Raw genomic sequence first — 13,249 nt, forward strand, 5'->3', positions numbered from 1 at the left:
ATAAAACAAAAATAAAAAATTTTTTTAGGGTGACAAACAGATACAACTAGAAACAGAAACATTTAGAGATAAGTATAATATGCAGTTTTCAGTAGGGTTACAAACAGATACAACTAGGAACAATAGAAACATTTAGAGATAAGTATAATATGCAGTTTTCAGTAGGGTTACAAACAGATACAACTAGGAACAATAGAAACATTTAGAGATAAGTATAATATGCAGTTTTCAGTAGGGTTACAAACAGATAAAACTAGGAACAATAGAAACATTTAGAGATAAGTATAATATGCAGTTTTCAGTAGGGTGACAAACAGATACAACTAGGAACAATAGAAACATTTAGAGATAAGTATAATATGCAGTTTTCAGTAGGGTTACAAACAGATACAACTAGGAACAATAGAAACATTTAGAGATAAGTATAATATGCAGTTTTCAGTAGGGTGACAAACAGATAAAACTAGGAACAATAGAAACATTTAGAGATAAGTATAATATGCAGTTTTCAGTAGGGTTACAAACAGATACAACTAGGAACAATAGAAACATTTAGAGATAAGTATAATATGCAGTTTTCAGTAGGGTGACAAACAGATACAACTAGGAACAATAGAAACATTTAGAGATAAGTATAATATGCAGTTTTCAGTAGGGTGACAAACAGATACAACTAGGAACAATAGAAACATTTAGAGATAAGTATAATATGCAGTTTTCAGTAGGGTGACAAACAGATAAAACTAGGAACAATAGAAACATTTAGAGATAAGTATAATATGCAGTTTTCAGTAGGGTTACAAACAGATAAAACTAGGAACAATAGAAACATTTAGAGATAAGTATAATATGCAGTTTTCAGTAGGGTGACAAACAGATACAACTAGGAACAATAGAAACATTTAGAGATAAGTATAATATGCAGTTTTCAGTAGGGTTACAAACAGATACAACTAGGAACAATAGAAACATTTAGAGATAAGTATAATATGCAGTTTTCAGTAGGGTTACAAACAGATAAAACTAGGAACAATAGAAACATTTAGAGATAAGTATAATATGCAGTTTTCAGTAGGGTGACAAACAGATACAACTAGGAACAATAGAAACATTTAGAGATAAGTATAATATGCAGTTTTCAGTAGGGTTACAAACAGATAAAACTAGGAACAATAGAAACATTTAGAGATAAGTATAATATGCAGTTTTCAGTAGGGTGACAAACAGATACAACTAGGAACAATAGAAACATTTAGAGATAAGTATAATATGCAGTTTTCAGTAGGGTTACAAACAGATACAACTAGGAACAATAGAAACATTTAGAGATAAGTATAATATGCAGTTTTCAGTAGGGTTACAAACAGATAAAACTAGGAACAATAGAAACATTTAGAGATAAGTATAATATGCAGTTTTCAGTAGGGTGACAAACAGATACAACTAGGAACAATAGAAACATTTAGAGATAAGTATAATATGCAGTTTTCAGTAGGGTTACAAACAGATAAAACTAGGAACAATAGAAACATTTAGAGATAAGTATAATATGCAGTTTTCAGTAGGGTTACAAACAGATACAACTAGGAACAATAGAAACATTTAGAGATAAGTATAATATGCAGTTTTCAGTAGGGTGACAAACAGATACAACTAGGAACAATAGAAACATTTAGAGATAAGTATAATATGCAGTTTTCAGTAGGGTTACAAACAGATAAAACTAGGAACAATAGAAACATTTAGAGATAAGTATAATATGCAGTTTTCAGTAGGGTTACAAACAGATACAACTAGGAACAATAGAAACATTTAGAGATAAGTATAATATGCAGTTTTCAGTAGGGTTACAAACAGATACAACTAGGAACAATAGAAACATTTAGAGATAAGTATAATATGCAGTTTTCAGTAGGGTGACAAACAGATACAACTAGGAACAATAGAAACATTTAGAGATAAGTATAATATGCAGTTTTCAGTAGGGTTACAAACAGATAAAACTAGGAACAATAGAAACATTTAGAGATAAGTATAATATGCAGTTTTCAGTAGGGTGACAAACAGATACAACTAGGAACAATAGAAACATTTAGAGATAAGTATAATATGCAGTTTTCAGTAGGGTTACAAACAGATACAACTAGGAACAATAGAAACATTTAGAGATAAGTATAATATGCAGTTTTCAGTAGGGTGACAAACAGATAAAACTAGGAACAATAGAAACATTTAGAGATAAGTATAATATGCAGTTTTCAGTAGGGTTACAAACAGATACAACTAGGAACAATAGAAACATTTAGAGATAAGTATAATATGCAGTTTTCAGTAGGGTGACAAACAGATACAACTAGGAACAATAGAAACATTTAGAGATAAGTATAATATGCAGTTTTCAGTAGGGTGACAAACAGATAAAACTAGGAACAATAGAAACATTTAGAGATAAGTATAATATGCAGTTTTCAGTAGGGTTACAAACAGATAAAACTAGGAACAATAGAAACATTTAGAGATAAGTATAATATGCAGTTTTCAGTAGGGTTACAAACAGATAAAACTAGGAACAATAGAAACATTTAGAGATAAGTATAATATGCAGTTTTCAGTAGGGTGACAAACAGATACAACTAGGAACAATAGAAACATTTAGAGATAAGTATAATATGCAGTTTTCAGTAGGGTTACAAACAGATACAACTAGGAACAATAGAAACATTTAGAGATAAGTATAATATGCAGTTTTCAGTAGGGTGACAAACAGATACAACTAGGAACAATAGAAACATTTAGCGATAAGTATAATGTGCAGTTTTCAGTAGGGTTACAAACAGATACAACTAGGAACAATAGAAACATTTAGAGATAAGTATAATGTGCAGTTTTCAGTAGGGTTACAAACAGATAAAACTAGGAACAATAGAAACATTTAGAGATAAGTATAATATGCAGTTTTCAGTAGGGTGACAAACAGATACAAGTAGGACAATGGAAACATTTAGTGATAAGTATAATGTGCAGTTTTCAGTAGGGTTACAAACAGATAAAACTAGGACCAATAGAAACATTTAGAGATAAGTATAATATGCAGTTTTCAGTAGGGTGACAAACAGATACAACTAGGAATAATAGAAACATTTAGAGATAAGTGTAATATGAAGTTTTCAGTAGGGTTACAAACAGATAAAACTAGGAACAATAGAAATATTTAGAGATAAGTATAATATGCAGTTTTCAGTAGGGTGACAAACAGATACAACTACGAACAATAGAAACATTTAGAGATAAGTATAATATGCAGTTTTCAGTAGGGTTACAAACAGATACAACTAGGAACAATAGAAACATTTAGACATAAGTATAATATGCAGTTTTCAGTAGGGTGATAAACAGATAAAACTAGGAACAATAGAAACATTTAGAGATAAGTATAATTTGCAGTTTTCAGTAGGGTTACAAACAGATACAACTAGGAACAATAGAAACATTTAGAGATAAGTATAATATGCAGTTTTCAGTAGGGTGACAAACAGATACAACTAGGAACAATAGAAACATTTAGAGATAGGTATAATTTGCCGTTTTCAGTAGGGTTACAAACAGATAAAACTAGGAACAATAGAAACATTTAGCGATAAGTATAATTTGCAGGTTTCAGTAGGGTTACAAACAGATACAACTAGGAACAATAGAAACATGTAGAGATAAGTATAATATGCAATTTTCAGTTGGGTTACAAACAGATGCAACTAGGAACAATAGAAACATTTAGAGATAAGTATAATATGCAGTTTTCAGTAGGGTGACAAACAGATACAACTAGGACAATAGAAACATTTAGAGATAAGTATAATATGCAGTTTTCAGTAGGGTTACAAACAGATAAAACTAGGAACAATAGAAACATTTAGAGATAAGTATAATATGCAGTTTTCAGTAGGGTGACAAACAGATACAACTACGAACAATAGAAACATTTAGAGATAAGTATAATATGCAGTTTTCAGTAGGGTTACAAACAGATACAACTAGGAACAATAGAAACATTTACACATAAGTATAATATGCAGTTTTCAGTAGGGTGACAAACAGATAAAACTAGGAACAATAGAAACATTTAGAGATAAGTATAATTTGCAGTTTTCAGTAGGGTTACAAACAGATACAACTAGGAACAATAGAAACATTTAGAGATAAGTATAATATGCAGTTTTCAGTAGGGTGACAAACAGATACAACTAGGAACAATAGAAACATTTAGAGATAAGTATAATATGCAGTTTTCAGTAGGGTTACAAACAGATACAACTAGGAACAATAGAAACATGTAGAGATAAGTATAATATGCAATTTTCAGTTGGGTTACAAACAGATACAACTAGGAACAATAGAAACATTTAGACATAAGTATAATATGCAACTTTCAGTAGGGTTACAAACAGATACCACTAGGAACAAAAGAAACATTTAGAGATAAGTATAATATGCAGTCTTCAGTAAGGTGACAAACAGATAAAACGAGTAACAATAGAAACCTTTAGAGATAAGTATAATATGCAGTTTTCAGTAGGGTTACAAACATAGACAAAACATAGTAGACAACATCAGAATCATGCAGCTTCAGTTTCAGACAATAATACACGCAGTTATGGGCTAAGTCCTTTCAAGAATTCATACACTTATTACAGCATATGATTGAAATGCTTAGGGAGAATTTGTAGGATCAGCGGGTGGTGATTATTCAGGGTTTAAAGGAGGGACATTGCCAATGCTGTTGGAAGTGTAGTTTGAGGCATTTTTTGAACTGGGTTAGGCAGGATTGGTGAGTAAATTTGGCTGGTAGCATATTCCAGGTTTTGCCTACTGAGATGGCGAGTAGAGAGTCCCCAGCCACATTTATGCTTTTAGTTGTTTGTCCCAGCAGTTTGTCAGCACAGCGTAGTGACTTTAGGTTGCTGTATGGTTTGATGATCTTATTTAGTTGTTGTTGTTGTTGGTCTTTCGGCTTTTCCCGGTTAGGGGTCACCACAGCAGAACTCCAGTCCGCTAATGATTGGCAGTTGTTTTTTATGGTGTCGAGTTACCAGCCTGATGCCCAACCTTCAACAAAGGCATGCCCATTCAACTCATGTCTTTCAAACGCCCACTCGACCGCGGGGAGGACATGCAGACTCCACACAGAAGGCACTCTCAGCCCAAGCCGAGAATCGAATGGGAGAACCTCTTGCTGTGAGGCAATAATGCTACCGCTGCACCACCATGGAATACTTGATGATCTTATTTAGTGCTGGTGATTTTTTGGGTTGGTATAGGATTTTGTGGGTTATTATCAGTTGGTTGTATCTGAGAAGACTGGGCCACTCAAGCCATCCTAGTTGAGTTAGGTTGATACATTGGTGGGTCCTAGAAGTATCACCTGTAGCAAATCTAGCAACATGGTTGTAACAGCTAGCAAGTTTGGTAAGGGTGGCTTGATTCAGGTTAGTGAAGAGGGGGGAGGCATAGAGCAGGGTAGAAAATAGGTGGGACTGAGTGATAGTGATTCTTGCAAAAGGAGTGAGGAAAGGTTTGATCCTGTATAGGGAGCCCAGTTTTTGTTGAGAGATTTGATGGTTTGATTGACATGCATATCATATTGTGTGTGCAGAACTGTGTATTGTTACAGTGTTGTTACTGGTGGACGCCCTCCTTCCACTATTACATTGTTACAGTGTTGCTAGTTATGGAACCCATAATTCCACTGCTACATTGTTACAGTGTTGCTAGTTGTGGAACTCATCATTCCACTACTACATTGTTACAGTGTTGCTAGACATGGAAACTCCTCCTTCCACTACTACATTCTCCCTGACATACATGCACTGTACATTCAGGCTGCTGTGCTCTCCTGCTCCCTCTACCACTGTCTAGTGCCAGTGCTGTCCAGATGTTGATCAATGGCCTGTCGCTCAATGTCCCTCCAGCATGCTCTCCGTCATAACCTACATAGCACCTGTTGTTTCCCTCCCTTTTGCCATAGCCTTGACCACCACACAGAATCACTGGTTTGCCTGCATGACATAATGCATAGAATGTCTTTTCCAAGTCCCCGACACTGCCAGTCCTAAATGAAGCACCCTCAGCTTGCCTTATAGTGTACTGTACAGTGTATTGGAGGTTAGCAATTGTCACAGTATGTGAGTGCAAACTGTTGTGTGCAGCCCTGTTTAGGCTACTGTTTTTGCATCTGTGGCTATGCCATCATGGCATGGACCATGTGTTGCACTGCAGGCTTCTGTATGGTAGGCCATGTGCAGCATCACCTTGCATATTTCTTGACCACATGGTCCACCTTCCATGGCCTGTACAGTCACTCATTGTCCCAGATGCAGTTTTCTTCACAGATGGGAGGCTTGATTAGGCCCTGTCCTCCTGCACCATGAAGCACACTGCATGAAACACTTCCCTTTGGTGTACATTGGCATTTCTGCCCAACAACATTTTACTCCTCCAGGTATGTTTATGTGTAGCAGGATTATACAGTTTTGCTGATGTTTTTCCCTAGTTTGTGCATGTGTGTGTGTGTGTGTGTGTGTGTGTGTGTGTGTGTGTGTGTGTGTGTGTGTGTGTGTGTGTGTGTGTGTATCTCTCTTTATGACTGTTCTTACATTATATTTATTTGCTGTTTATTGTTTTATTTGTCTTGGGTTATGTTTTTAATTTATGCATTGTCAGTCACAGCTGTAGTTGCAGTGTGACAGCAGTTGTTTCACTGTTGACTTGCCCACTCATTTCTAGATGGGTCTGCAAGCTGCCTCCAGGCCTGTAGTGCTGAAGTTGATGTAGGTCATGTAGCAGGATGAAACCTGAATTATTCAGTGTTGACCTGTCACTGGATTGGGTGTAGAGCAATACCTCTGGGGGGGCAGTACTGGTTGATCATGATATGTAAGTTGGCATGAGCCATAGGCTGTGATGATGGCATTGGTCTGGGGAACACACCCTTGTATGACCGTCAGAACATACTACTACCTACCACTGTCTATTGGACATCCAGTGGTGATGGCAGTCAAAGATGTGACATAATAGGGTTGGGAGGGTGGCCTAATGCTTAAGGTGTTTGCCTTGCAAACACAAGGTGCAGGGTTTGAGTCTCACAAGGGACAATTGGCTAGGCTTAAAATGGCTCGCAAGGGCAGTTAGCTTAGTACTAATCTATGAGCTTATGAACTCTGGGTGTGGTGCTGGACAGCACAAATGTCAGGTTTCACCCAACCTATCCCTAATTATGGTGTTTCATTTCCTGCATGTGATTCTCATTCCCATTTACCACCCAGTCTTCCTCATCACTATGTGTTCTCCTGTTATTTGGCCTTGCTTCTCCATTGTGTGTCTTTCTTTTGCGGCAGCATCTCCCGATACATCTTTGTGTTTTGTGTTTGTTCCTGATAACATCCCTATATCCTCTTTTCTGCCCAGTCTGTGCCCTTTCTAGTTCCCTCTCCATCTTTCTTGATAAAAATAGAAAATGACTCGTATCACACAGAAACACACCTGCTCCTCTGTCCTGTCCCATTTTTCCCCTTCATCAGGCACATCTGTGTGTTCCTTTACTTTCTCTTCCACCTTCCTTACTGTCCCAGACACCCATTTTCTTCTCATTTATAACAATGTATTTGTGGGGACTTTGCTGTGAACCCCTTATTATGGCTCTTAGTTGTTGTAGTAGCAGAGAGACATTGTGAGTATGAATGCACAACATTGTAGACATACTGCATGCACATTATTGGGCTGCTACACTCATGTGTCTCCTGTCACACAGTGCTGTCCCTTACATGACCTGTGGTATTTTCACCAGAACATTCCTTAATTTGTTCACTGCCTTCTTGCTATGTGGTTCCTATGTAATTGTTACAGGTTGACCTGTGGTGTTTTCACCAAAGCATTCCTGAATTTGTTCACTGCCTTCTTGCTATGTGGCACCTATGTCACTGTTACAGGTTGACCTGTGTTGTTTTCACCAAAACATTCTTGAATTTGTTCACTGCCTTCTTGCTATGTGGCACCTATGTCACTGTTACAGGTTGACCTGTGTTGTTTTCACCAAAGCATTCCTGAATTTGTTCACTGCCTTCTTGCTACGTGGCTCCTATGTCACTGTTACAGGTTGACCTGTGGTGTTTTCACCAAAGCATTCCTGAATTTGTTCACTGCCTTCTTGCTATGTGGCACCTATGTCACTGTTACAGGTTGACCTGTGTTGTTTTCACCAAAGCATTCCTGAATTTGTTCACTGCCTTCTTGCTATGTGGCACCTATGTCACTGTTATAGGTTGACCTGTGTTGTTTTCACCAAAGCATTCCTGAATTTGTTCACTGCCTTCTTGCTACGTGGCTCCTATGTCACTGTTACAGGTTGACCTGTGGTGTTTTCACCAAAGCATTCCTTAATTTGTTCACTGCCTTCTTGCTATGTGGCTCCTATGACACTGTTATAGGTTGACCTGTGGTGTTTTCACCAAAGCATTCCTTAATTTGTTCACTGCCTTCTTGCTACGTGGCACCTATGACACTGTTACAGGTCACATTATACTACTTCACTTACATTTTTTTGCCATTAAATGGCTGCCTAAGCAATGCTTCTGAATCCCAAACATGTTATTATGCTATAAAATAAACAGGATTTCTTTGTTTAGTAAAATATCTACAACAGGAAAAAAAAGATCAAAGTTTTGAACACTTCAAGGAAATCTGTTCACAGGTTCATAGGTGTGTAGCAGGCTAATGACCCTGGAGCCGTTATAAACCTAGCCCACAGAAGTGCCCTGGCATCGTACCACCCAATGTTAGTTCCCAGTGCCTATATCAAGTAGAGCAACTGGAGTGATCTCCGGGGTGAACTTTCTATTTCCCATCCACTCATCAAGATTTCTCTTGAAGAGGGCCAGTGATATGCTCTGCTTGACATGTATGGGACATCTGTTCCAGAGCATGGGCAGTCTCTGGGTTATGAACCTGTCCCTCCGGCATGTTCTGTTGATTGTGGTTATGAGGCTGAGGTCGCTGGAGCATGTGGTGTGGAGGGATTTGGATTTCTTTAGATGTAGCATTTGTAACAGAGCTGGTTCAGACATGGCTTTGTAAGTCAAGCAGAGATCATCTCTTAGTAGACGATATGTGACAGAGAATAGCTGGAGTTTTTTGAAACTGTCCATGTAGGGCATGTGTTTAAGGTCTAGGATCCTCTTCATAAGGTAGTTTTGTGGCCTTTCCAGCTGTTGCATGTGTCTAGTGAGGTACATACCAAATGAGGCATTGTACTCAATGATTGGCCTAATGAGGGAAGAGTAGAAAGAGATGATGACCTCTTTCTTCCTGGATGCAAAACCCTTGGTAGGGAGCTGTGCCACATAGAAGGACTTTCTGACCACAGTGGCAATGTGGAGGTCGAAGGAGAGTTTGCTGTCAACTTGTGTCCCCAGATCTCTTATAACAACAAGCTGAGTCTACAGACTGATCATTTTTCAAATGCAAATTCAGCAGAGCTGAATCACAGAATCATCATTTTACGAAAAGAAAATGCAGCTGTAATATAAAAGTGAAGATTTTTGCAAGGGAGATACTTATGCACATATTTCCCAAGTGATCCCACTTCAATATTACTTTCACAAAATGTAGCTGTAATATAAAAGTGAAGATTTTTGCAAGGGAGATACATATGCACATATTTCCCAAGTGATCCCACTTCAATATTACTTTCACAAGGTCACTCAACCTTGGCAAAAGCAAAACTTGTCTTATCGGATATTATTCTCCTCCCAAGGAGTTGTGAAATCTGGAATGATAATATTTATTCAGGATGGTTATAAGAGTATAACTGGGCTTATCCATGATCAAATATAAGTCTTTTATATACCTTAATATATTTTACAATACTGTTGATTATCAGTTCAATAAGCTGATTTGGGGTAAAACCCATTCATCAAATGTTCAGTTGGCAACTACTTGTAGGCATGTTGGCACTCCAAATCCCACCGGTAATGTATTAGAAGATGTCTGTGTCTCAAGATACAAGGTGGACAGCTCTTTGATGAAGGGAAGAATATTACTTTATACATAAGTTCGCTGTTGACAGAAACAGTTCACCTGAGGAAATGGTATAATCAATAGCCATAAACAAATTCAAACAGTGCATGGAATAGACAAAGACAAGTCACACAAGCAATGAGATAAAAATATACTCTGTTGGATCACTGTCTGCATGGCTTGTTAACTAGACAGAAAACATGACAGATTATTGGCCAGTTGATATCATGGTGAAATAAATAACTAAATAAATAAATAAAAATATTCTATGCCCAGTGTTTCTAATTTACATTTGAATATCATGTGTTCTATTCTACATATCATTGTTCTGCAGTAATAAGTAGGAGAACATGTCAAACAAGGAAAACCAAAACATGAAAATGGGCAAGCAATGTTTAATTGTAGAATTGCTATGGATTAATGTTTTGAATTAAGTCTCCTTAAGGCTTGGAATCACTGACGTCACTATTGCTAGGGATTCTTTTCAATTTCAAATGTTGTTCACGTTAACCTCTTTTTTTATGGTCAGTCTGTGTTATCAAAATATAAGCCTTTGTGCTTATTGAAACTTCCAAGATAAATCTGTGAACACATGGTTGTTTCTGTTTAATTTATTTATTCATTTTTCTTAAACAGAGTAATATTTCTCAGAAGAAATTCACAAGGTGTCCCTAAGGGAAAGCTTTACAATGGATTATGTAATATACAGCCGCACACAAAACATGGAGTCCAGTCTTACAATTGCTCTATAAGTGATTTTCCAAAACAAAATGCGAAAAGTCATAATTGTTTTTCATAATGACTGCAGTACTATTTCTGTACAAACAGTCAAAGTTAATAGATAGATTCTCCCCTAGGAATGTTCTCAGAACCATGTAGATTGGAAGTTAATAGGATCCTTCATTATATATACACTATTCTCTAAGTAAATCACTGTCATTTAGGTATTAATAAGCAGCTGTCTAAATAATCATAATAGATAGTCAAATTTGGTGTGGAAGAAGCAGAAAAATCATAATCATCATCTTCATCACTGTGTAAACAATTGGTTCTAATATGGGTCATTATGTTTGGAAGCTAAATAGGTTAGGCCAAACCTCCATATGTCAAGCAACATTATCTGGATAATTTTATGTAATCTCAAGTGTTCCAAAGCAAGCTGAGTGGTTTAATCCCACCAATGTGTCCTCAGCTTAGCCCAGGTTCTCTGTCCAGTAGACCATGGCCAGTACACCTCCCATGAGAGGCAACAAGGGGCGAGATACAGTATTACTTGGAGGCAGCCCAGCTATCCCTCAAAGAAACCTCACAGAAATAGCAAAATGGTTATGAATTATTAAGCATTTGCCAAGAATATAGTAACATTTTTTTCAGTTCATGTGTTATATTTTCCTGTTTATTCCAAATCATCTACTGCTTAATATCATCACCTAATGGCTTGCAACCTTAGCACTGCACTGCCCCTGATTTTGTTGAATGTCACTGATTTTCATCTCCTATTTTTACCCTGTCCTTCATGAAATGTTTGAATTTGGGGTACATTTCTGAATATCAGTAATGCCAGATATTCAGGCTGCAAACTTGTTATTCTTTAGAAAGTGCAGGTTATGGCAAAAAGCCTGTTTTAAGTGACTTAAAGTGATATGTAAAAATTGCCCCTGGTGTTTTAACTCTTTCTTGCCCCATACCCTTGTTTTGTCCAGAATTATTGAGCAAAGAACTTGAGAGGTACTATTGCAACAGGATTGCACAAAATTTATACTTCAAAATTACATCATTTACTTTTGTATTTATATGCAGAATATATGTGGATGTATTTATATTTACATGTTTTCTGTGTCAAGAGATGTAAACTTATATCACTGACTGCTCTTACTCCTAATGAAACAGTCATGAAATCAGAAGCTGTGAAGTAACTAAAATATGAATCAAATGCACAGATGAATGATATTAGATTTTTTCCCTCCCAGATTCTCCAGAATGCCTAAAGTGTGCGGAAGATTACTGGTCCAATGAGAGACAAGATGTGTGTGTCCTGAAACCTTTGGAGTTTCTCAGCTATGAAGAACCTTTAGGCATCACTTTAGCTGCCTTTAGCATTTTTCACTCTCTTATCTCTCTTCATATCCTTGGGATTTTTATCAAATACAGAGAAACCCCAATTGTCAAAGCAAACAATCGTGATATCAGTTATTTGCTTCTTACTAGTCTGGTGCTCTGCTTTCTCTGTCCTTTAGTATTTATTGGGTATCCTGTGAGAAGTACCTGTATGCTAAGACAGACTGCCTTTGGAATTATATTTGCAGCCTGCATTTCCTGTGTACTAGCCAAAACTATCACAGTTGTATTTGCTTTTAATGCCACGAAACCTGGCAGTCACTTAAAGAAATGGATGGGATCAAAGTTAGCTACTTGCATTATTTTTATCTGTACAATAATTCAAGCTATAATTTGCATGGCTTGGCTGATTATTTCTCCACCTTATCCAGATGTAAATACTTCATCAAAAATCGGAGTATTGGTCATTGAGTGCAATGAAGCATCGGCAGTTGCCTTCTGGGTAATGTTAGGTTATATGGGTCTACTTGCCACTGTTAGTTTTATTGTTGCCTTCTTATCTAGAAACTTGCCAGACAGTTTTAATGAAACTAAATACATTACATTTAGCATGCTAGTTTTTGTGAGTGTCTGGCTATCATTTATCCCAGCGTATCTAAGTACAAAAGGAAAATATATGGTAGCTGTGGAAATATTTGCTATCTTGTCTTCAGGTTTTGGGCTTCTAATGTGCATATTTTTCCCTAAATGTTATATAATTCTATTAAAACCTGAAATGAACACCAGAGAACAATTAATGGGAAAATCCACTTTCAGGAAAAGTGAAAAAACACAAGCTGAAGTCTAAAACATTATTATATTACTATTATTGATTTATTCCTGTCTTCAGATAACATTTTGTTGGTATTCATAATACTTCTCACAAACTTGTCAGTTGTCATTTACATTTGTCCGGACTGAGACTGAAATAGATCCATTTGGGTCAGTGCTCTACCAATGGAAATAAATTGAATAAACATATACATAAATAAACAAACAAATACATGCATGCATTAATAAATAAATTAGTACTTTTTGTGTGAAAATTTGCCTGCATCCTGTACAGTCTAATTTAAAATTTCCA

At 36.6% G+C, this 13,249-nt stretch overlaps 1 protein-coding gene across 1 annotated transcript in view; it reads left to right on the plus strand.

Moving 5' to 3' along the window:
- The window catches only part of LOC122815427 (extracellular calcium-sensing receptor-like), a 257,829-nt gene extending 244,856 nt beyond the window's left edge, over positions 1-12,973 (plus strand). Inside the window, exon 8 of the mRNA XM_044087915.1 lies at positions 12,039-12,973. Within this exon, the coding sequence (XP_043943850.1) occupies positions 12,039-12,973 (935 nt within the window). The remainder of the gene's footprint in view (positions 1-12,038) is intronic.
- Positions 12,974-13,249: the final 276 nt, after the last annotated feature.

The sequence above is a fragment of the Protopterus annectens genome, chromosome 1.part1 (assembly GCF_019279795.1).
Source record: "Protopterus annectens isolate FY-2018-M chromosome 1.part1, PAN1.0, whole genome shotgun sequence".
Classification (NCBI taxonomy): domain Eukaryota; kingdom Metazoa; phylum Chordata; order Ceratodontiformes; family Protopteridae; genus Protopterus; species Protopterus annectens.